Source organism: Amphiura filiformis, chromosome 12 (assembly GCF_039555335.1).
Source record: "Amphiura filiformis chromosome 12, Afil_fr2py, whole genome shotgun sequence".
NCBI classification, from domain to species: domain Eukaryota; kingdom Metazoa; phylum Echinodermata; class Ophiuroidea; order Amphilepidida; family Amphiuridae; genus Amphiura; species Amphiura filiformis.
Window position 1 is genome coordinate 49289338 of NC_092639.1, and position 26383 is coordinate 49315720.

The 26383-nt window shown below is 36.6% G+C and overlaps 1 protein-coding gene across 3 annotated transcripts; it reads left to right on the top strand.

The window, feature by feature from the left end:
- Positions 1–665: 665 nt before the first annotated feature.
- On the top strand, positions 666–25256 carry LOC140166337 (D-aspartate oxidase-like). 3 transcript variants are annotated; one of them, XM_072189776.1, is made up of 10 exons: positions 666–857; positions 1883–1997; positions 3079–3167; positions 3736–3801; positions 4692–4746; positions 5307–5408; positions 9183–9253; positions 21870–21987; positions 22970–23068; positions 23971–25256. In XM_072189776.1, the coding sequence occupies exons 1-10, from the start codon at positions 667–669 to the stop codon at positions 24091–24093; spliced, it is 1029 nt and encodes a 342-aa protein (XP_072045877.1). In that variant the 5' UTR covers position 666; the 3' UTR covers positions 24094–25256. The 3 variants fall into 3 exon arrangements, with proteins under 3 accessions (XP_072045877.1, XP_072045876.1, XP_072045875.1); XM_072189775.1 differs by lacking the exon at positions 9183–9253 and adding an exon at positions 16577–16656; XM_072189774.1 differs by lacking the exon at positions 9183–9253 and adding an exon at positions 12327–12409 and having other exon boundaries at positions 23971–25255.
- Positions 25257–26383: the final 1127 nt, after the last annotated feature.

Sequence of the window (26383 nt, forward strand, 5' to 3'; positions counted from 1 at the left end):
TGGCGATGAAATACCCAAATAGAATGAACAAAAGGGTATAAGCATCAAGGTAAAGGATGCTTATAAGAAACCTATACCAGTACGGTAATGAATTTAAAGTTGCCTCATTATGAGCTGAAAACCATTGGTTGCTTTTGCCGAGATTTGGCTGTTCCATCTCCCTTTGTCGAACGCGAAGGGGACACTTACCATTGCACTCAATGGGGGAAATCACAAAACATGCCATAAAATCAAAACCTGTTGATGAAACAATTACAAAAGTTTGATTTCTTACCACTTATCAGGGAAATCGACTTTAAATAATTACCAAAGACGAGGCAAATAGTGTTTTCTGTGCTTAGAAAAGGCCCTGTAGGGATTCGCCCCCTTTGACAGACGTGAGAAGTGGGTAAGTGCAATAGATGGAACAACCCCAACCTAGAGAATGCCTGTAAGTTGTATAGGCCTACTTGTAATGTTTAATTGCCACACATATCGCCTTCTCAGTGTCCGGATTAATGAAGCGGGTGAATTTTCGAGTCACACTAACTAAAGTTGAGTCAACTCTCAAATTATAAAATTAAAAACTCGAGTCACCCACAAGTCAATTTTTAGTAATATTATAACAAGTTTATCATTTATTATTATTATTTTGTCAGTCGTTTTTTGCTTTTTTTTTTAGTCATCATGAAACGGAAGGTTGGTGTTATAGGAGCTGGGGTAATTGGACTGCCCACAGCTGTTAACATCATTGAAAACATTCCTGATGTAGAAGTGACACTGATATCAGAGAAATTTTCTCCAGATACAACAGGAGATGGTTCTGCAGGATGGTGGGAGCCATATTTAATTGGTGATAATCCTCCACTGAAGATGAAGTAAGTACAAAGTATGGGGCAAAATTTGAAAATGGTCATAAACAGCCTAAAAATCTTAAATATCATGGTGGTCAGCATCCAGGGGGAGGTAAGTTATTCTACAAGGCATGTGTCAATCCAGGTAAAATGGCTGATTTTTTGTTCTTTTCAGCCATTTTGTGACAATTTGGGCCAATTGTCCCCCACCTCCCACATTGGTGCTAATACCACAGGGGAGGGGAAGGGGAGGCAGCTATGCCACTGCAAAGTGCAGAAAACAGTCTATGCAGTTAAAGCATAACATTTGATAAGGAAGATGCCCTCAATATTTTTCATTTTCTGTTTTTACACGTTTGTAGTTTACTTTAGCAAACTAACATACCCTGCAAAAATCAAGATTTCGGGTGATGTAGTTTGTCGAAATCAGAGATTTTGAATAAACTGCAGGAACTGTTGTTTTATTATTATAATAATGTTTATAACACAGTCCGTACATGGCGTCTTGCGGCAGTCGAAACAGAAACATATCAAAAGAACCGACCCAACTCACGTTCAAGGAGGTGGCTCACATTGGCAACATTAATGCGCTGGTATTAAATAATGATTTTCTTTGTATTGTCTCGTCTGTTTGGGCCAAAATTAAAGAGGACAGTGAAACTATACAGGAAATGTTATAATATGGCTAAAGCAATTTTTTTAGCTTGTCCAAATTAATACCATGTAATCTTGATTGTTTTTAGCAAACACATTGTAAGTTCAGTAATTGCTTATTTTGTGTATGTGATGACATGGTTCTGTACATATAATTTTGTAGCATGTTTTATGAATATTCGAGCTACCATCAGTGTTTATTCTCTGTAGTTATTGGGCGTGACAAATGAAGAGTTGTTTCCTCAATTGACCCAATTTGGCTAAAAAAATCCTCAAATTCGGACTGATTGTAATGACATACGGCTTGTGGTTTAATATCACTTTTAAACCTATGAATATCTAGGTAATTTCTTTCAGTAATCTATATAGCTCTATATTTTTTGTTGTGAATACAGACGCTGGGGTAAGGCGACATGGGATCATTTGACTGCATTGTTAAGGTCAGAAATAGGAGCAGATATTGGTATTCAATTAGTGGCTGGTTACAATCTCTTCAAAACATTCCAACAAGTAAGTCAATGGCTGTATACTGACACATAGAGACTCGTAGGCTAGCCAGTAAACAGCCAGTCCATGTTTCAGGGACAAAATATGTACCCAAAGAAAATCCTAAATACATTGTAAAAAGAAAAATTAACAAGGAGACCACATCATGTTTGTGTTTTACTGTTCAAAATAGTTAAAAGAGTCCATTTTTAGGGGTTATCCTGTTTTTGCATGCAGGGTTGTAGCTAGGATAGTTTTAGTGGTGGGCTGCATTTAATGAAAATCTTGCATATATTGGCATTTTTTTGCCAAAATGGACCAAATTCTTCACTAATCCAATAAAATTGTCCAATTTTGGCCTCTGATTAGTGGGCTCCAGTGCTAAAATAGCAGCTGAGTGGTGTGCTCTGCCGCCCCCACCACCGCCCACTGTAGCTAACCCTGTTTGCATGTCAGCAAAATTTTGGAAATTCCAAACCCTCCTGAAAAATTCATAGCTACTGGCCTGGCTGATCATGTATGCTTCTTTCACACTTGTGTGCTATGGCATATTCACCATGTATTATTCTGCTTCAATCTGCTAAACACACGAAAAAGGATTTTGATCTTTAAACAAAACATTGGCATGCAATTATTGAAATTCAAGTTTCATTTAAGTATATTCTTTTGCAGTTCTATTTAAAAAGTGTTTTGTGATCCTAGCATCCTGTTTTTATGACATTTTTTTCAGTAGATATCCACAAAAAAGCTTATTTCCAAAATTTCAGTTGATTCCGATTTTGTGCTTGCAAGTTATGCATGATTATGTGTATTAATACACTGCTCCATATAGGCCATTGTGTTGGGTGATATTTTTACAAAACAATGCAAGAAACTTTTTGTACATAAACATTATGTGGCCAGAGGTTTCCAGTGGTATAAAAATATTAACTTTTTTTAGAATACTTGGGGATGAGGCTGTGGATCACAAAATGCCCCATTAAAAGTTTAACTCCCTTTGTTATTTTTGAAAGAAACTTTTCATTTTGAAAAATAAATTCTGTACTAGTATAATTTAGCATTCAGATTTACACTCATACTGTTTTTAAAATTATGCCATAAACAGGCACCAGACTGGAAGGACGAGGTGTTAGGATTTCGACAAGTTTCCAGGGATGAACTACTGCAGATATTTCCAGCAGATACTGGTTTCAAGTAAGCTACATGTAGCCTTTGCTACTCTATGGCAGCATGACCAACCCTTATCTTGAAAATCTGGGATGAAAACTATTTACTGTACAAAGGAATATCAACCCAAATTCTAGAAGATGGGTTTTATTGGTTTCTTTTCTTGTGGACATTTTGACATCCAAAAGGTTGAAAACTGATAAAATGTCATCATAATCCTGAAAGGTTTTTAAACATTTTCATTCACACTTCTAAACTGTTTTAAAGAATGACTGAAAACAAATCTGACATAAATAACATGGACTTTTTTGTGTGGACGGTGCTGATTTTGAAAAAGTGGTCTTTTTTTTTTTCAAGGGGGGGTCATTTTGTGAAAGTAGACTTTCTTGCCCCTTGGCTATTTGCTCAGCTCTGAAGACACACACCAACCCTGGCTTTGGAGTGTTAGACATCAGATGATGTTTAAGTAAATAGTATCTTATTTAAAAAGCGGCTATATTATTAGCTCGGTGCTTATTTTGCATAATGTTATCACTTGTAATATTACCAATTTTTAAGATATCAATGTTAGACATTTTGTTGTTATTATATCCAGTTATGGTTGGGCATTCACCTCATTAGTCACAGAATGTAGCAAGTATTTGCCATGGCTCATGAAAAGGTAAGTTAAAAAAATTACATTTTCTCAAGGCTCGATTTAAAGGGGTTTACATGCACAGATGCATGTAACATTGGTTCAGTGCATGTAAAATTTTGCCTCTGCACGCAAAATTGTGTGATATTCAGCTCATATTCAAAGAAAAACTGGATGGTGCATGTAACTTTTATTTTCTAAATTGACCCCTGGTTTAGCATCTTGGTTAGACACCTGTCCGCCTGTCATTTTGGGCAGGAAGTTTGCTCCTGGGGTGGACAAAATTATTTTGTTCAGTGACTCAATGACAGTAAATGAGGCTTGATGTGTGAATCGGCAAAACTTGAAATATTTATGTCAAAATACAGCATTCCTTTCCAAAGTTATGAATAATTTTAAAATTATGTTGTCTCATCACATCAAATACACATTGGGTTATCACAATTTCTAAGTTTGTTAATAGTTAAATGGAAGAAACAATACACAAACACCAATAAACATATTTTTCATTTACATATTTCATCTCAAAGCAAATAAAAATAATTTCCTGCATGTAAAAAGGACAGATTTTGTAATTATAAGTAACATATTAAGAAATTTAAAGCATGGGTTTTCGTTGCTCACTTAACTGGACTTATGCACTTAGTTGAGTCGTACCAAATTCAAAACACTTTTATTGTTTAAGGACTTGATGAAGCAAAAAATGTCTTGAATAATTAATTTAAAGAAGCATGTTACTGTTCATTAATTTTCTGTGTTACTTTTTAAAATTTAGTTGACTACAGTGTACTTATATGAATTTTTGCCATATTTGGTAGTTTTAACCAGGCAAAAACAGAACCTGCCTAGCTAAGACTCTGCTTATATCAGGCTAAAATTACTCAACTACTGATTTTTTTTTCTCTCATATTTGACAGGTTCCAGAAACAGGGTGGAAGAGTTCAGCAGAGACGTGTGAAAACCATTGGGGAGGTGAGAATAATCATAGCATGCAAATAATTCAGAATAATAATAATGACCCATTTGGGCCTTTATATAGATTTATATAGATATATATATAGACACTATATTGGCCCAGATGAGATTTATTGGAAGTTGGTACCAATGGAGAGTACAAGAAATGTCCCACTCAGAACCAAGCACATGTCTTCAACTCTTAAAGCTACTTACTGACCATTTTGATATAGTACTTATTCTTTGTGTGTTGTATTTCAATGCTTTGACTCTGCAATTCCACTTCTTGCAATGACTTGACTCAACTTGGTATTGATCATATAGTAATTAGTATCTCACTGATGCAGGTATCTGCTTATACGGAGAAACCAATCCAGATCCAGAAGACTTGGAACACAATGACTCAACTCCAATTCAAGACTTGACTACAAAAGTTGGCTTTTAAATGATATAGATACAATATTCAGAGGTCTACTTTTAATCTTGCTTAGGTCTCCATCTGTGACAATTCAATATAGCACATAACTCATGGCATTAATATTAATTTCAAATTCTTTACATTTTTTTATTGTCTTTAGTTGGTTGCAGAATATGATGTTGTTGTAAACTGCACTGGTGTGGCTTCTTACGATTTAGTAAATGACAAGAAAGTGATCCCATACAAAGGACAACTGATTAAGGTAAATAAGCTTTGAGAAATCATTATAACCTCATTCTTAACCTTGTGAATATATGCGTTGGGTGTGATCCAATCATATTTTATTATTTGTAAAAATTCAAATGCAAATGGAGGTCATTAATATCTCACAATTGACCGCAAAGTGGGCAATTGTTCCAATCTCCCACATACATACATACATACATACATACATACAATAGGCTTTTATATAGCGCCATTTCAAATGACCACAGCGCTCAAAACAACACATAACCTGCATTTGCGTAAAGTTTCTTATCGTGCAAACAAGCATGCGTAATCACCGTGAGTCAGCCCACATATTTGTTGATTGTGTATTTAATAGACATTAAAACTGCGAAGGGACGATACATTTTCATTAGTCTTTTAAGCACAAAATTGTGTGTAATGACTGGCAAATGATAATAACTTTTAACTGTTTTACGGTCATTGTGCAAAATCGTCGGGTTTTGTGTTGGGCCTCGGTAATTTCTCAGGAGCTCCCTCAGAAAATTCCCTCAAAACAAACCCCTTCTGATATCCCGCAATGACCTCAAAACAGATAGCACACAGTTATTATTGTCTAAATAGTACAGTAACATAGCTTACATAATTGGTCAATAATAAGGCTCTTATCGTATTTCCATGTATGATTTCTGCATTCACATGAATAACATTTCACATTACAGTAAAAAATACTGCGACTAATGTCACTGTCAATCAAATTTGCTGATTCCATGTGACATCTATGACACTAAGAAAGGTGCTAAGATGTGAATTTTAATTACGATCCTACGCATGAGCAAATCACTGAATAGGCATGAATGATCAAAAAATGCAGGCAGTGGTGCATGAAAAGAAGATTTCAGCTTAATGGCATATGCAGTCTGATAATTAGAATTTTCTGTATTGTGAGACTTGTAGCCAATAAGTGGAAATCTTAATGGTGTAATTATAATTTCCTGTTAGGTGCTCAGCAGTGACACAGCTACCGCAAAAATAAAAATGTGCAAATGTGTTCATTGATGTACATAGGTATGTATAAAACTCAAAATTGTGACTTTTAGAACACTCAAAATGGACAAAGTACAAATAATAATGCGCATATATTACAAGAGTAATTCATTTCAAATTTGAAAATTTATCGATCAGTTGTTGTTTTATGTTTACATGTTGTATTATTTGACCTGTATTTTAACTATGTACTTGTTTCTTAATCTTTCTTAAAAATTTTATGTTTGACATCTTATTCCTATATTGATGTATTTCTATATGTGATTTGTTTTGATATTATGCCCCCCAACTTGCCTGATTGCTGCTCTGCAATGCCATACAAATTATAATAATAGTTGGTTAGAAGGGTAAATTTATGATAAGTCTGTGGTGTGGTTACACTAGAATATAATATGTACTCCAGCGCCAAGCCAGGTGCAAATATAATTAGTTCAAGCACAAAGGGAGATTAAGCTCAAAGCACAGCTGCATAAAAATTGAAATTATGCACTCTACATGTTTAAAGCCTTAATGTACGATTTCTTTCAAATTTTTATGCCTCCACCGGAGGTATTATGTTTCCTGGTTGTCCGTCTGTCTGTCTGTCTCTCTGTCCGTCCGAGCTTGCGAGTGCAATTTCTCAGAACTGGTAAGACGTACAGTGATGCAAGTTGGTGGAGGATGGTTATTGGGGGTCTTCAAATTATAGGAGATTTTCGTGCAAAAATATGGTAATTAAGTACCTAATTTGCATAATTTATGCGTAATATGCGTAATAAGCAAAATACCTTGTGAACAGATTATCTGGAGATCCGTATGGGGTACAGTGACGTAACTTGGTGGGAAGTAGCATGGCCAGATGTTCTCGACGGATTAGATTTTCAGTGCAAAATATGCTAATTAAGTACCTAATTTGCATAATTTATGCGTGTTTGATAAGTAGCAAGCAAAAAAAAACCTTGTGAACAGATTATCTGGAGATCCGTATGGGTTACAGTGACGTAACTTGGTAGGGAGTAGCGGGGCCAAAGGTTCTTGACCTGATTAGATTTTCAGCACAAAATATGGTAATTAAGTACCTAATTTGCATAATTTATGCGTAACAAGCAAAATACCATTTTCTCGGAGACTAGGGGTCGACGTTCCTCAAACTTGGTGGGTGGGTGCATCTTGACCCTAGACAGAACAAGTTTGTATTGGTCAGTGGGTCAAGGTCACCCGAGGTCATGCAGGGGTCATCTGAGGTCAAATTAGAAAAAACTGCCGTATGGACATGAAACTGGGTGAGTACAGTCAACATTTAGAGCCAAAATTTTGGAAGGTCATTTTGGGGTCATCTGAGGTCAAGTTACTAAAACTGTCGTATGGGCATGAAACTTGGTGGGTACAGTCAACATTTAGAGTCAAATTTTTGGAAGATCATTCCAGGGTCATCCAAGGTCACCCAGAGGTCATCACTGGTTAAAATGATATGCCTCAAGGTGGAGGCATTGTGGCCGACGCTTTGCGTCGAGAACCGCGCAAGTCGAGAACCGCTCTAGTTAAATTTGCTATTATACTAGAAATAATTATCAGGAAGGATTTCTGTCCACTTTGAGCTGAAGTAACAAGGTAAAGTTAAAGAAACCCTGCTGGTTATTTTGGCCATTTAACATGCAGGAGGACATAAAGTGAATTATGACTTTATGTCAAACTTTGCTCTGTTGACCTACAAACAACAAATTTGGCTGATTCCATGTAGGTGCAAGTTGGGACATGTGTAAACATTATAAATATGCTAAAAAATCAGGTTTGAAAAAAAATTAACCTATTTCATATTATAAGATCGTACATTATAGCTTTAATTATATGTGGGAGCACCAGATTTGTTTCACTGGAGGCGAAAATGTTCACACAAAAAAATAAGTACAAAAAGTGGAATTATTTAAAAAATATATTTGATAGTTTTAGGTGGTGGGAGAGGCAAGGCCTTATCTAGAGACTAGCATTGGCCCCTATACCCACTTCTGGTGCTACCACTGAGCAAAATTCAGCTTAAAAACTAGAAATCTTGTGTATAATCTTTCTATCTGGTTCAAGCTCCATGGAATTCTCCGCAGATAGCTTGCAATTTCTGTTTACACCATGCAAGCATCTATTCCGCTATGCTGTACGATTTACACTACCGTATATTCTCAAATAATCGCACCCTTCAATTAAACACCCCCAGTCCCCCACCATTTTTTCAACCAAGATGTTTCAAAAATGCAGATATTTCCATGCTATCTTGTGTAGTAAGCTTACCAAGGTGAACATACGATCGCTAAATGGCATCGGTATGTGGCGAAAGTCTGATCGTAAACCCAGAAGTAAACCAGAAGTTATCGTTCCTAATAGTTCATAGTTCGTCATTTCAGGGTGAGTTTTAAGCTTACCTAATGATTTTAACAGGAATTATCATTCTAAAAATGACCTCTAATAAACACCCCCCTTTTGGAAAATGCAACGCCCCGGGCGACTATTCGAGGATATACGTCCAGTATGAGCTTTATGCATATGAAGAGGGACATACAAAATCAGCCATTTTCAGCCATTTTCAGCCATCAGCCTTAATAACCATTTTCTTATCCTAGATCCGATCCTGATATGCTACATCACACTGAAGCAAAAGTAAACCTAAATTGCCAAGGATCAGAGTCAAAAATTATCGATAAGAGCTGCATTTACCATATTGTATCAGGCTGCTTTCCTTATAAAATCACCATTAAAATTAGAACATCCCTGTGTAATGTAATCTTTCCATTAGGTTCAAGCGCCATGGGTTACTATGCAGATATCCTTTGATGACCCACAAGACACATCATATATCGTTCGTAGGTAAGGTACTGTGTTCTGCCTTTCGTCCAAAGCCAGTGACATACAGGTGTACAGAAAGATGAAGTTAGGGCTGTGCCATACAATGTATATAATTGTTATACTAGCCGTGGGTTGAGTTGCTCATTCCACACATCATTTCATCAAGTTTGGTAGTAACATATATCATTGCTTTCTGCAGTTAGGCTTGCAGTTGCGGCGCAAGCATGCCAACAACCAGCCCTTGTATGCACGTGTGTTGATACTCTATGGGATTAGGTTAGCATGTGTGATTTGTTACTGCTTCCAGTGATATACCCATTAATTATAATCTTTTCCAGGACTGCGCATCTTTGTTTTTTGATTCTTGCACCATCTTATCATTCTGCACTGCTTTTGCGGCCTGGCTATGAGTCCAGGACAATCAAAACTTGATGTAGTGCAGCCAAAAACACTGGCCCAGCACAGTCAACTAGATTTAAAATGACAGATATGATTCAAATTATGCAGACTTATTTTCCTATGTACATAAATAAGTTGCCCTATTTCCATGATATAAACCATGTAGTATTTGTTTTATTACACCAAACTTAGGCTATGGGGATGAGGATGTCATGTAGATAGGGAAACCTATCGCCCCATGAAATAGGCCATGTCATTTGCGCTTGTTTTTCATACTACAAAGATTTTTAGAAGTGATATCCCCCCATTGCTCTAGTTTAGGGGTGGGGGACATGCCACCTATGGTCTTTTTAATATAAGGCCAGTGTTTTCGTAACCATATGCTTATTTAACCCATGGGTTGGGCAGCCGTATACATGTACATGTATAAGGTTATTTAACTGGGAGCAGTTTGATCACATGAGCCTTTATTCTGTAAACAGGGCTGGACTTTTTGCACACGCCCCCATGCCAATGGAGTGTACGTTTGCTGTCGGGCCTGTATTCTAAAAGTAGGGCGTGTGGCATTTTGATGCTCATAGGTTCAATATATGTTCCACTTTTGCACCATAGGGCCCCCTTCACAATTTTAGCTTCAATATGGCAAAAACAATTTGCTGGCATCACACGCATTTGTACCACAAACTTAATTTGTCGCCAAAAGGTGCTGGATTCACTTTACTTCAAGAATTTTTTCCAACAACCCCCACCCCCTATGTCAAAAAGTAATCTATGCCACTGTTAGTAAAGAACAAGTAACAAGGATGGCTCACATCTAAATGGTTAACACATAATGTGTATGTCTATCGCATTTATTGAAACATTATTTCCGGAAGAAATTGGGGCTTGTAAAATTTCTATCAGGCGTGTAACTTTTACAGTAACATGCCCGACTGGCTAGTGCCAAAAAGGTAAGGTACTACTGTACTCTCTAAGGTAAACCCTATGAGAATGCCGACAATCACAACTTGGCTGGCCCTCTCTGGTCTAATGGGCAGGGATTATGGTTTGCAATACTAATGTCTCAGGATCAATTCCCAGTGGGTCCACTTTTGAAAACTATCATTTTACTGTACTCTCTAAGGCCATGATATGGGTTTCAGATGTTGTCCAAAGAAATTGGTGACCGGCTGGGTCTTTTCCATTACTGCCCACACTTGTGGAATGAACTACCAACTAATTATTTGTATTAATTCAGGACATTAACGCCACCTTAATTCAGATGCCTTCTTAAATCTCACCGTACCTTTTCCAGAGGCTGTAGTTTTTCTCTGTTTCTCTGTTGGTTGTGTCTCTGTTCTTGTGTGAAATTCTGAATACATGCCTTGTCTTTGACCCCATTTACACAGAGCCTGATGAAGTTGACTTTAGTCAACTTTGAACTTGTGTGTAAACAGGGACGCCGCGTTTTGTACTCGACTTCAGAAGTCGACTTCAAATGATGACCCAGAGCAACATTTGTCGAATTCAAAGTCGACTTCAAACTCGACTTTTGCAGTGTAAACAAACATGTAATTAGAAGTCGACTTCGTGGTAATTTGAAGCATGAGCAAGTGATGGCATAAAATTCGAATTCACAATTTATTTTGAAGTCGACTACCATGAAAGCACCCCGTCAAGAAATAACTTATGCTAATCCTTAGTCGCAATCTGAATTGATGTCGCAATTGAAGCTGACTTTCTCTGTGTAAACGGGGTCAATATCTTTGTAAACCTAAAAGGCGTTTTATAAATTCCATTGTTTATGTTTAAAATGATATTTACCAATTGACATGGATAAGTCTTGCATGGTACAGTTACTACCATGCTTATCAATGTGAGAGTGGTGCCATTCCCTGGTTGTGTTATGTCATGTCACTGATGTGGACCAGTCAAATGACACGCCATAATCCATTTTTGCTGACTCAGGAGAAAATTAAAAATATTCTTAGTCAGTGGGAGTGGTCTACTTCGTAGACACATAATCTGATTGGACAATTGCATGATTTTGGGTGTTATCTATCAGGCTATAGATGACCCCACATCATCATAAGTGTTGATAACACTTAACACGCTTGTAGAGGTGATAACACTTAACACGCTTGTAGAGGTGAGCATATGTATCACGTTGTATGCGTGAACGCAGTGCGGAATACTCACACACGCTAGCAGTACACAAAACAAAAGATGTGAAGTTGTAAACACGTTTTATTCATTGTAGAAAAAGGGGAGTTTTATGACGATAACTTAATTTTTACTTTTAAAATAGTTTACAGTTATTAAAATAATATTTAACTGACTAAGAATGAGAATAAACGATAGTAATGTTTGTTTTTACTATCTTCTACCTATAATAGAGTGTGCCGGCATCCAGTATTCAAAATATTGTCCCAGACCTGCCTGTCGTCTATCACACGGTAGAGGATAGTCAAAACAAAAATTCCTATTATTTATTCTCTAATTAATCTGACGAGTTCATGATAATAAGCCCAAGAGATTACCTAAAAAGCTCATAAAGTCTTCTATTTCAAGAAGTACCCTTACAATCCTAATAATGGAAAAGGGAGGTGTGAGGTAGGTTTTAAAATAAATAAATACAAAAAATAAAATAAATAATTAAAATTAATTAATTTTTATAATACCAAACAACTGTTGATTTTGATTTGTGGAACTGTAGGTTCATGCACCATGGATAACTATGACTTATATCTTCATTGGAGGTGCAGGCAGTACTACAAGATATGTAATACCTGTTCCTGGGTGAGAAAATGTGATCAGAATATAATTAGTCATTCAATTTCATTTCTTGCTTCGCTTGGAGTAAATAATCACTACACCATTCTCTCTATGTACTACTAAAAGAGGGAAGGAAGCTTGGGCAAGTTTTGGCAAGTGTAACGTGTGAGAGAGTATCGAATGATGGATTGATATACCCACTGTGACACAGTTAAGGTTGGTCTGTACCCTGGAATTATGGAAACTTTCGGGCCTCATAACTGCTAAATTGTTGGTCTAAAGTATATAAAAGTATGTACATATTTAGAATGGCAAAGACTTGATAAGTTCATCTGTGAGGTCAAATTTGGGCCAAAATGCTCAAAATTTTTTTTTTATTATTAAATTTTAAAAACTAGATAAAAATATCTAGGAGCCGTTTTTTTTTCATTTTTTTTTAATTTCACCAACTTTTGAAATTTGCACCCAAAAAAAAATGATAAAAAACCTGATTTTCACCAAATTTCAAATATTTTTGGTGAAGTTGGTCAAAATTCAAAAAAATAAAAAAACGGCTCCTAGATTTATCTAGTTTTTAAAAATTAATAAAAAAAAAATTTTGGCCCAAGAATTTTTTTGGTAGGATGCACGAAAAAGAAGTGGACCAAAAACAGTTTTTTGGGATTTTGGGCCAAAAATGAGCATTTTGGCTCAAATTTGACCTCACAGATGAACTTATCAAGTCTTTGCCATTCTAAATATGTATACTTTTATATACTTTAGACCAACAATTTAGCAGTCATGAGGCCCGAAAGTTTCCATAATTCCAGGGTTCAGACCAACCTTAAATAGACTCTAGACTGGAAATTACATCTGTGCTGCTTCACTTCTCAGTGGTTCAGATTTTACTCTTTCTCAATTTCTATGTCAGATCCCCTAAGCTCCCTTTGCTGTTTACGTTTATTACTTTCCCAGGCATGCACCTTTGCTTATTTTTTATGCTGATTCTTGCATCATGTTACACAATATGGGGAAGCAGATAGCCTGTCTTAATGTAATTCTAATGGAGGGAAGTGTTATGTATGTAGCCATATGAGGGTATTTAACCCATAGGTTAGGTCAGGGATTCTCAATTGTATTTGGTTGCAGGCCACAGAGGGCCAACTCATTTCAAAGATCTATGTTGAGGGCCAAATTACTCCAATGTATCCAGAGCTGCTCAAAGGTCAACCACATTTTGGTCCATGGGCCTGATTTGGCCTGTGGGATGCCTGTTAGTACCCATGGGTTAGGTAGCCATAATGATTATGTGGGCCGGGAGTGTTTACCTAACCAGATATAGTGAAGCGTAGCTATATCATAATACCCATTATTCCGTAAATCTTATGTATGATTATGCCTACCATTACAACTTGACCCTCTCTGGTCTAATGGTTAGGGATTATTGTTTGCAATTTACATCACCCAGGATTGATTCCCTGTGTGTTGATTCACTTATTTTGAAAACAATTTATTTCTTAAAGTTAAGTGGGGACAAGTCTGAAGTCTGCAATATTAGGTTCAGAGGTTTAAATGACATTAACCATCATATGTGACCCCTCGGCACAACTGAGCCCGGTAGTCGCCAATCATCATTTTTGAGATATTCAACCAAAATATTCTGCTTGAAATTAGCTTTAAAATGATGTATATCATGTCTATAGTACTTGACAGTAGTGAAAGTAGTGAAAAATCAATAAAACAGTCAATAAATCCTTTGTTTCCTATTGTTTATTGTTAAGTTCAATGGAGCATATCTCAATAGTGGCACTGGCGACATCCGGGCTCAGTTGTGCCGAGGGGTCACATATTTCACTATGTCTGGCTACGTAAACAATCTCAAAATAACATGACTGAAATACTGTAAAAACTCGATAGTTAGCATATGTGCTTACTATAGAGCGCTTTTGAAAACATGACATTGTACCAAAGTCTGGCGCTTTACCAACTGAGCTAATGGGGTCGAGACATAAATTTGCAGGTTTACTTGTTCATATGTAACTATGTGTATCGATGATTTGCTCAAAACCCTTTACACTTTTGTGGATGGGGCTCTTCATGTTTGCATGTTTGAAAAGCGCTCGATAGTAAGCACATTATGCTAACGATCAAACTTTTACGGTAGTGCTTCTTTAACACTGGTAAAATGTTCACCTGACCTGTTTATAAGTATTGTTCACATCTTAATAGATGCTTATTATACATGGGATGGTCAACTCATTTGTCATTATTTTGCAGGAATAATGGGATTGCAAACTAGAAACGTTTCTACAGAAAACATTTTATTGTCAGGTTATTAAAAAGGATAAAATTTGTTCCAAAAATATTTTTGAAAACTCGATGCAAAACATTTTAACATAGTGTTAATTAAAGGGTTTACAAAATGAATTTGTGCAAATGTTTGCCAACAAAATTTTACAATAACCTTAAATATTTTGACAACATTTTTAAAATGTGGGTATAGTGGGTTTTTTTTCATGGGAGTTGTGCTGTTTGGGGAATTGTTAAAAATACATGATTTTTAAATAGATTTACACATGGACAAAATGGATTTTTATCAAATTTATTCAAATAAGTATAAAACAGTTGTTCTTGTGAATTTTACTGAGATTTTTACCATATATATATGCTTAAAAAGATTTATATGTGTTACAATAAAGTGTGTTTGAAAAGGAGTTTAAAACAAATTGAACAACAGAGCTGCATATGTTAGGATATTTTATAGAGAGCACTATCCCTTTTCCTGGTGGGGACTGGACTTTGGAAGTAATGGGGATGTGCTTACAGCAGTTTAGAAACTAGGGGTCTGGAGAGCCTAGACACCAAAAAGGGGGGTCTTTCAGTAAGAAGGCCCAAAAAAGGGGGTCTTACTGTGACACTGGGGGAAATCTTACCAAAAAGAGGGTCTTTCAGTGAGACTGGAGAAAATAAAAGTTGATACTAAATTTTCAAAAGTTTTGACAAATTTGAAGAAAAATAATGAAAAAACAGGGTCCTTCAGTGAGAGATTAACATAAATCACTCCTCCCCCTCCCCCACCCCTTTTAGCACAACCTGTGTATGATGAACTAATGAAAGTACATCATCTGTAGAACCAAGGTGCAAAAATGAGTTCTTGGTGGGATTTTTAATACACTTTTTCATGATATGACTATTGCTGGGCAATATAGTTCCCCTAAAAATGGGCCTTAAATGTTCACCTTCATTGACAAGTTTTTCTTTGTTTTCTTGGCCTATATTCAATGTAACCAGTGCACAGCTTGCTTCTGCTTTTAATAAGTGTTTTTTTTTGCGCTTAAATGGTGGTATGTAATTGCACTTACACCTAGCATGCATGTATGGCTTTGCAAGGCTATTGTGATAATGTGGAAACTTCCCCTGTGACCAAAATAGGACCCCCCTATTATTTCTTCAGCCTCTTGAGAAGATGATTCTGTTTACAGTTCACACTTTTTACACAAAATTTCAAAACTTGTATGCCCATGTTTATGCTTGACAGACATATGAAAGAATTCAAAATGCAAGTAGATGATATGGCAGGAATATAATGAGAATACATTTCAATAAAAATGCTGAAATTTGGGCAAAAAAACAAACAAACAGTTCCTGTTTGAACAAAAAAATTCTCATACTTAGTTATGGGTGTGCCCCCATGCTCTAATCTCATGCTCTGGTGTTTATTATCAAAGAGCAGCATTCATGAACATACCAGAAAAAGGTCTGAACTAAGGTATCACAATTATCACATGATTTTCAAATAATGAAATTCAGTCTCGATTTTATTTTGTGCATGTGTGCTTGTAATATGTGATGTGTCATGTCAAAAGGAGACGTTTTTGGGCAGGATCGTAAATGGAGAAATAGCCAAAAATCTGATTTTTTTCACAATTTGGGTTCGTTGCAAATTTGTAATGTTAAAAATATTGCCTGATAGTTTCAGACCAGAATATAACTGCCATCTTGTATTTTTTGAGACATTTTTCAATTTCCAATTTTATAATACCATAACTTACTAACTCAATATCTTCGCTTAGGAATGTCCGATTTCATTGGGGAAAACGGCGTTGTGGAGCAAAATATCTCTTTATTTAAGATATGTAAAAACCACAAAATTGATAACCTGCCCCAAAGTGTCTCCTTTTGACATAACACGTCACATATGTGTAATTGCAGGTTGAACCCAATGGGTACATACCTATAGTATTTGGTTATGAACCAGGGGATAAAGACGCTAAGCAATACATTATACCACGGTGAGTTGATTAAGCTCGGCGTGATGTGTGTGTTATTGCTTGTTTGGCAGGTTGCCGTCTCCAGCCAAGTTATAATATGTCCTTGAACATGCACATTTGTCATTCAATGTTCCATCAGTACTCTCCAGTGGGCAAGGGGGAGCCATGCTCCTTCCTTGTGGAAGGGGTCACAAAGAACTGGAACTGAAGTATGAGACATAAAGAGCTGGAGCATACTGAACTTAGATACTAACAGTGGTGTATGTTCATACCCTGTCCACTACATGATCTTGGGGAAAATGTTTGGGGATAATGGAGCATGTTATGGCTTTTAATTGTTGAAAATTATTTGGTTTTTGTTACTATGCACACCTCGGAAAATTCCAACTTAATCTCATATTAATTTATATAAGTGCAGGCCAGTCACACTTTGCCCAACTAAATTCTATATCATTATAATCAATACACAAATGTCATTAGTCTCATTTTGTTCATCAGTTATAATCTGACCAAACTATAGAATGCTGCTTCACTTTGGTGTTTGAATTTTTTTCTTCATGGTATTCCTTTAAAGCATCAATTCATGGTAAAAGTGATGATGTAACAAGATTAACTACCATAAATAGGTTAAAACAATTGTTGAATATATCGCACTACACTAGTAGTACATGTATGTTCATGCAGCACCTCTACAGTGAACCATAGATGTCAAAGAACAGGGATAAAGACTTGGATCGTAATTCTATTCTGTCGGTCCAACATCCGGGCTATCTCTAGGTTTGTAATGAACGACATAAACCGGCTGTGAAGGAGACTAGTCACTCCAGACTGGAGTGGCAACATCGTCAATTTCGGAAAAAACAACACTTGACCATGGACTTTAATTGTCGGTTTGTCATTATATAAAATGATAAATCAAGTAAGTAACTTCCACTCTGAAAACTTAGAAACTTGTTTGATTCCACTGACTATTTGCGATCGAAATATACACAACACCAATGACAGAATTCATCAAGAAAAAAATCTAACCAAGGACTTGTTTTCACTCAAATTTGAGTCGATCATCAACCGGAAGTGACGTGGCACGGACCGACAGAATAGAATATGACTGTGACACGATCTGGTCCATGGGAGCCAAAAGGCGACAAATTTGAAACCGAGATAAAGGTAAAAATATGGAGTAAAAAAACAATAAAATACATAAGAAAATAGACACCAAAAAACTTCCTAACTTTAGAAACAAGTGTGCTAGACCTTAGGTGTTTTCAGTAAATGATAGTCTGTTGTATGTGTAATGTAATAATTACAGTAACTCAATTTTCAAAATGCCTCCTTTGGCCCCCATGGACCATATCGTGTCACATATCATGCTGATCACTCGCACCTATAAGATAGTATTTTTGAAAAGAGCGGTATTGTATTCAATCTATGATTGTACAAAATTGTAGTACGTGTAGTTCAGGGTGATATAATCAAAAATTGTGTTAACCTATTGCTATGGTAGTTACTCCTGTTACATCATCACTGCTACAGCAAATATGTTTATATAAAGACTCATAAGTCTCATGGTAATGCAATATAATATTTTCTGAAAGAAAATTTTTATATTATTTTCCCTTTATCTTTGATTTTCTTTCCTTTCTTTTTTTACTTTCATGTTTTCTTATCCTTCCTTTTCTCTTATTTCCTTTTTATGCTCATTATCTTACCAGCAGTGGCTGCGCTGTGGGGGGGGAGCAGGCAATTTTCTTGCCCCCCCCCCCCACTTTTTAGGCAAAACCCCAAAATTACGTAAATTTCCACTTTTTGCGACAATTTTAGCAAAATTTGTTGATTGTATCCCCTGAAATTCACTTTGCCCCCCCATGCCCCCTCCTGGTACCGCCACTGTTTCCAGCATTTCCTTCCATCTTTTTTCTTTTGTTACTTTCTACTTTTCACATGCACTATTTGTTTTGTGCTCATTGGCCAAGCACAAAAGTCCCCCATTCTTGTTTTGTTTTACATTGACAAAAAGTAATTGTCACACCCCGGGTGTCATCACACACGACACATAATTGATCCATGTACTCCTATATCAAACCAGCTAATCAGAAAGTGGTTAGAAAAGTACGCAGAGTGCATTGATCATGTATAATAATGTGCACTCGGTGAACTATAGGGTGCACAACTTATAAGTTCCCCCTACATATTTTTTAAAATAAATCGAAAACTATTTGACGAAATGCGAACTTGTAAAATGATATAGGTAGCCTTATTTGTTTTACACATGTGGACCAAATTTTAGTGTGACACGTCATTGCGTTCAGTCACAATGGTTCATTATGTAAAAAGGAGACCGTTTTAAACAGTGTTAAAAGTTGCATCTGAGTCCATAGGACTCAATTTTCAAACAATACAGTAGGCCAGGGATATTCATGTGTTTGTAAAAGAAAACTTAATCTTTGGTATTCTTCTTCTTCTTCTTCTTCTTCTTCTTCTTCTTCTTCAAAAGCAAAGCAGGTGTTTTATTCTTTTCTTTTTAATGATAAATGTCTGAAATGGAAGGGATATGTACTGCAGTGAGAATAGACCACATCGCCAGTAGTTCATCACATGTGAAAAGTCACATTTTAATAATGCCGCGTTTGCCCGAATTTCTTGGGTAGAGCAATAGGTTTGCTGGATGAAAATGTACCGGTGAAAGAAATTGCTCGTCAGTATGTGAGTCAACAGTACAGGAGGGCACCTCCCGTACTAAACATCTAGACTTTAAGTTTTATTTCCATTACAAACACATGGACAGGCCTAACAATACATACTGTATTGTTTGACAATTGACTCCTATGGACTCAGGTGCAACTTTTAAAACTCCTCTTTTTTACATAATGAACCATTGTGGCCAAACGCAATGATGTGTGACACTACAAATTGGCCCAGATTTGTAAAACAAATAAGGTTACTCATAACCTTTTACAATTTTACATTTCGTTAAATAATTTTCGATTTATTTCAAAAAGCATTAGGGGGAACTTATAAGTTGTGCACTGTATATGTGCAGTGCTTTTTTTGCAATTAAAATTGCGTATGGATGGATTCATTTTTTAGGCGGTTTGATGCATTTATATTTGGGTCTATTAATTGATATGATGTACCCATCAACTGCTGTGATTGTATTTTGTCATACACTGATAGTCTGTCTTTTGCTGTGCATGTATGGATTTGCGTAAATGTGTATTTGACTGAGCAAGAACAAAATTGCATGAAATGAATGATCAGTTGATGTGACGCACCCGGTATCAACTGTGATCGTATTTTGTCATACACTGATAGTCTGTCTTTTGCTGTGCATGTATGGATTTGCGTAATTGTGTTTGAGCAAGAACAAAATTGCAAGAAATAAATGATGATCAGTTGATGTGATGTATCAACTGTGATGTATAGCAAGCATGGTATGCATGTCCAAAATGGCAAAATGCACCACAATATATGCTACATTTAGAGGCCCCATACTTTTTCCAGTCAGCAGTTAGCTCATGAGCTAAAAGTATTCACTGGGGGCAGCTCTTAGAATTGTTAGGGGTGTTGAGATGTGGTGAATTGAATGTGGAAGTCCAAGTAGATGTGCCCTCTGGCCCTGGTGGGCATTTAGGGACAGAGTCCCTTGTTGGAGGTCAGGAATTATCTGAAGCTAGGAAATGTACAAGAAACCCCCTTAAAAGGTACAAAATACCTCTGTCAGAAAGCTGTTTTTAATTACTTAAAATGAACATAATACTATCAAAGATTTTATACCCTTTTCGCAAAATTATGGGGAGGGCAACTCTTTCACCCTCCCACCCCACCCACTTACTGATGTCACTTACATTGTATATGCGGTACTGAATATGTGAATAGAATTAATCTTTGAAATGTGTTTTGGTATTGACTAGCAATCACCTGTTACTCCTACACTCACTTTCATAAATTTCTCCACTTGTCCTTCAATGTATCATTTGTGACCCGATATGGTCCTAGGGGGCCAAAGGCGGCAAATGGCAAACATATGGAGCAAAAAACAAGAAAATACACAAGAAAATACATATCACAAAACTTCAGAACTTTAGAACCAAGTATCCTAGACCTTTGGTGTTTTCAGTACTATGATAGTCTAATGTTTGTATTACGTAATAATTATAGTGACTCCATTTTCAAAAATGCCTCCTTTGGACCCATGGGGGGAGATTGTGTCACATTTTGTTGTTTACGAGTGATATTGAAAATATGACTATATGTATGGTTACTTTTGAATTTTAGGACTCAAACTGACATTGAATGCATTTTCAGTGATCAATGTGGTGTTAAATAGTGACTTAATAGTCAGCTTTTCGAGACAAGGAGGGCCCAATCCATCATCATCACTCTATACAGGCACCAGGGGTGTGAGAATTCAGCTTTTAAGCCGATTTCAGCTTTTTCTTTAGTGCCAAAATTTATGTGTTTTCTTTTATTTTCAGCCCATATTTGGCATTTTTACCCTGATTTTACACTGTTTTTCAACTTTTTTTTAATATTAATTTTCCTCTTTTTTTGTCTGAGACATGGTGGTCCCAGGTACCAGACGAACAATATCTGGCATGTTGACCTGTGGCATTCTTTGAGGGATGTAATCATCCAGAAAACATGGATAAATGCTATTTTATTATTGTTATTAAATATTTCAATATGAAGTATAACTACATATATGAGCGTAATTATCAGACAATGCCCTCTCATGCGCATTTCCTCACAATTGCATAGGTTTAAAGGACTTGGCAGCATATCGACCTGTGGCGTGCTTTGAGGGATGCAACCATCCAGAAATTACAGATAAATGTAGTTTTGTTATTATTATTATTAAGTTTGTATTGGTTAGTGGTTCAAGGTCATCTGAGGTCATCCAGGGGTCATCTGAGGTCAAGTTAGTAAAAATTGTCATATGGGCTTGAAACATGGTGGGTTCAGTCAAAATTTAGAGCCAAATTTTTGGAAGGTCATTTTGGGGTCACCAAGGGTCATCTGAGGTCAAATTAGTAAAAACTGTCGGATGGGCATGAAACTTGGTGGGTACAGTCACCATTTAGAGCCAAATTTTGGGAAGGTCATTTCGGGGTCATAAATATTTCAGTTTGAAGTATAACTATGAGCATAATTAACAGACAATGCCGTGTCATGCGCATTTCCTTACAAGCATAGGTTTATAATAATGTTTTCATCTTTTTTCCTCCTGTGAATAGTTCTGACTTTGTTGTACTTGGTGGTACCGCCGATGCAGGCAGATGGGACACTGATATTGATCCAAAGGATGGGTCAGAAATCTATAAAAGATGCTGCAAGCTCATGCCAAGCTTAAAGGTAAAGTTATTTATGTGAAAATTTGTCTGAGTCTAGGTGTTTATTTTAAAAAAATGAGGCTCATTTTACCATGGGGGTTTAGCCTTCCCACCTTCAACATACCCAATGCCCATATGATATGCTGCACCTGTAAGCAGAGTGGATTTGATAAGATAATAGACAGAGCAGGGTTTCTCAACTGGCGGCACTAGTGCCATATGTGGCACTTTGCATCCTTCTGTGTGGCACTCGGAAATTATTCCAAGAACAAAGAAAGTAATAAGAAATATGTGCTCATTAGGTACTTCAGACCTCATCTTCAAAGATATTGCGGCACTTTGTGGCACTTAAACCATAATAGTGTTATTGAAAGTAACACCATGTTGGATTTCAGTGACAGATTCCAACCAGTGCATTTACACTGAATTGTGTCACCAGCGTGCACACAAATTGCCCTCCTACATATGTGTATATCCCCCTTGGGGTTATAGGTTAGTGCATGTTATTCGATGAGACAGACTATATAAAGCTCAAGGTTTAGTAATTTGTACATGGAGAACTTCTGAATAGGAGCTTCACATCTTCTGCAGGCAGGTTCACAAAGTCCTTTATTGTAATTTAAAAGATCTTCCCATTGCAGACCTGCCAACTGTCCCTCATTTTGAGGGACTGTTCCTCATTTGGGGTTTTCCAAAGTGAAAAAGAGGGACAGTCCTGCTTTCTGAAAATTTCAGTGATGGCAAATTTAAATGTAAGAACACTGAGCAGAAAATGATGCAAATTTCACTTTAAAATTTTGCTATAGCATTCTCTTTAGTATATTGTGGTAAATTTAGACATGCAAAACCTTCCCTGAATTCTGAAAGTATTGCACACCTCAAGTCTTTGAATTTGTCGGTCAAGGTTTTGGCCTCTATTTCCATGTTTATGAGCCAACCTCCCTTTGGTGATAGCATGTGTTTTTATCAAATGAGTGAATAAAAGTTTTATAAACTTGTTTCAGAGTGCCAAGATCATTGGCGAATGGGCTGGTTTGAGGCCAGGAAGATCATTAGTTCGTTTGGAGAGAGAAGATATGAAGTTTGGACCTCATACAATACCTGTAAGTCAAAGATAACACTGATAGTAGCTGGTAAAGGGATCAACATAATTGCTTCTTACATAGCTTTGTCAGCAGCATACTTATACAATATACATGTACCCTACCCACATAAACCCAAAGCGTGGCCCCAATTGTGGCATTTTTAACTGTGGCGTTTCATATATCCACATTCTAATTATAACTGTGGAGTTTATCAGTGGAGTTTTACACAAACAAGTACATAATCAACTTACTGTGAAGGTCTTTGGATCACAAAATGAGGGGTGTTATACCCCCTCTATGGCTCAAAAAACACTGTTTTGAAGTTATCTCAAGCATGGTGCTGCACAGTTGGATCAGGCAAAACAATTTGTATGTGTAAGTATGCGAACTTCGCAATTTGAATACGGATACAAACACACCCCATGCCCTTCTGCCTGCCCCCAACTAACACCCCACACACATGTTCCTACTATTATTGGGCATATATCCTCCAATGGATGACTAAACGTTTACAATCTGACTGCGGACACACCTGATCAAATTGTAGCACACTGTGGATTTTATACAATGTATAGCGCCCTCTACAACTGCATCGTCAAATGCATTTTCAAGTTACCCACAATCCATTGCAGCTTTAAAAGGGTGGGTTTCCCACAGGCAGGTTATCAGTGTTTGTAAATAGCAAGAAAAAAGGAAAATGAACTATGTGAAGGTATTTATTTTGTGCAAGCATCCAATGCCATGGTATACTTTTAAAATATTTGCCCTTCAGTTTCAAAACATCAAGTAAAATTAATTGTGAACGAAGAAGAGGAGCAAAGAAAATTAGGGTGACGCAGGATTCAAACTAATGACCTCTGGCTGTATATAGTGTTAACTATAAGATTAAATTGTATCATTATTTTTGCCTTTGCCAACAGGTTGTGCATAATTACGGCCATGGAGGTTCAGGGGTTACTCTGCACTGGGGATGTGCTCAAGATGCAACTGAGTTGGTTCGAGAATGTCTACAAGAGAGGCAGAAAATTCAGTCTAAATTGTAGATAAGAATGGTCAAAAGATGTATTGGGTTATTCCAGTTGAAATCCAGATACAATTCTGGTTTGCCCTGTGTACCCTGTGTTTTAGGGTTAGGTTAGGGTTAGGATTAGGATTAGGGTTAGTGTTATACTTGTGCACTGGGTAAACCAGAATTATTCCGAATCCATACATCTAGCATGGAAGGCATAATCTTAATCACCCACACAGGGGGTGGGTGTGTGTAGACTTCAATAAGAGTCACCTTTTCAGGTAACACCATTTGAAATCCCCTGTGTGGAAGATTAATACTGTGTCGTCCATTCAGGGGGTGTATGGATTTAATTTGGGATAGCCTATTCCATTAGCCTTTTTCTTTGCAGCTGTTACACATATAATATATAAATACAGAAGAGTAGTCTGATTTAATGCCCTGTAGGGCAAGATTTGATACACCCCTTCCCGAAATATTACTAACTCGGTACAACCCGTCCTGAACACAACGTGCAGTGTGTATTACTCGACAATCGTAGAGTTTTCACTTATTTAGCTCACGTTCCTTAAAAACACAATTTGAAACACTATATATGCAATTGCAGTTAGGTACTATTTTTTGAGTATACATACATGTAGTTCCATAATAAAACTGTAGGGCCTATTACTTTTATCCATTTACATAGCAAATGAGAATTGGCAGGTTTTATGCGCAATACATTTTATGTGTACCCCAGGGACAATTCTCCAAGTGGTATGCCATAATAGCTTGCCCTTTTTTAATGCTAAATTTTTGGGAGACCAAATTCCAAACTCTAAGTTGTGTAATCATTTCAGCTGATTAAAATTAAAATCGGAAATAATTGGCTTGGTAGTATTTAGAGGTTGTGCAGGATATCCCCGAATATCTATAATAGTCTAGCAACAAACACACCAAGATCTGTAAGCGGTGGAGGGGGAATATTTTCCATGGTGGTACGGTAGTCGCCCCTAAAAATTATAATTGAAAAAAATTTAAAAGCAGTAATTATCCTGCACATCTTCCTTGTAGCCTGAAAAAGACTGACTGTGTTTTGGGCTAAAATAGGGTATAATTGCGCTAAAATTTTCTGAAATTCAAAATTTTTCCCACACAGTAAAACCAGTTAAGGGCTGGGGTATGAGCGTTTGGACAGTATTTATTTTGGGACATTAGAGCACATCAGACATATCGAATTGCATTCTGAATACGAAGAATGTCATTCTGATATCAAATAATTTTGATTTTTGAAATTAGCAATTTAATACACATTTTATGGCAAATCATTAAAAATTGATATTTTTGATATTTAACAGTACTTGAAGTAAACTTTATAAATCTGATGATTTATACTTAAAGTGTATGTAAGTGGGATGAAAAGCCGACGATCAATTGAAAATTTTGACCTTTCGTATTGAAGATATGGATTTTTTTTCCCAAAACACAAAAAAATAGGTCTTTTGGGGAAAAATCCATATCTTCAATATGAAAGGTCAAAATTTTCAATTGACCGTCGGCTTTTCCTCCCTGCTACATACACTTTAAAATATATCATTAGATTTATATAATTTACTTTGAGGACTGTTATACATGTATATCAAAAATTTGAAAAATATCAAATTTTTATAATTTGTCATAAAATTTGTATTATATTGTGATTTTCAAAAAATGAAAATTATTTGATATCAGAATGACATTCTTCGTATTCAGAATGCAATTCGATATGTCTGATGTGCTCTTATGTCCCACAATAAATACTGTCCAAACGTTCATACCCCAGCCCTTAACCTCAAACAGAATATTCTTGCCCCCTGCTTCCATGCCACTATTTGTGGTAAGCTTGGGTGTGGTCACGTGCCAAGTGTGCCTAATGATGGACAGTGGCGTAGCCAGTGGGGCCGGTGCCCCCACCCCTCCGCTCGTTATGGCCGTCGGTTCATGTACGGCCGTCGGTAGATGGAAGGCGTTGGTAAAAATAGACTATTTTTTACTCACGGTGACAGAAAAAAAGGGGAGGATTGTGAAAAATTGTGAATTAAATTTAATTGTACATAAAAATTTTATTTATTTTTTTTTGTTCTTCACTTTTTCAAACCATGCAAAAAAATTTGGGGTCAACAAATCACAACTTCCGTCGGCAAAAAATATTTCCGTCAATACATTTACAAGTTGTGCGCCTCCGGTTCCAAAATCCTGGCTACGCCACTGATGATGGACGTGGGTGTATCTGAGAGCATATAATGCGAAGTAACAAAACAAGTTAGTTTCCTGTAGGGCACAAGCATTTTGATTTTGGAAACAAT

What these genes read in the sequence shown, in the direction of transcription:
- LOC140166337 (XM_072189774.1), top strand. Translation starts at nt 667, where the DNA reads ATGAAACGGAAGGTTGGTGTTATAGGAGCTGGGGTAATTGGACTGCCC. An exon ending in AGCTCATGCCAAGCTTAAAG is followed by an intron (nt 21,988 to 22,969) that starts GTAAAGTTATTT and finishes AACTTGTTTCAG; the next exon opens with AGTGCCAAGATCATTGGCGA. An exon ending in TTGGACCTCATACAATACCT is followed by an intron (nt 23,069 to 23,970) that starts GTAAGTCAAAGA and finishes CTTTGCCAACAG; the next exon opens with GTTGTGCATAATTACGGCCA.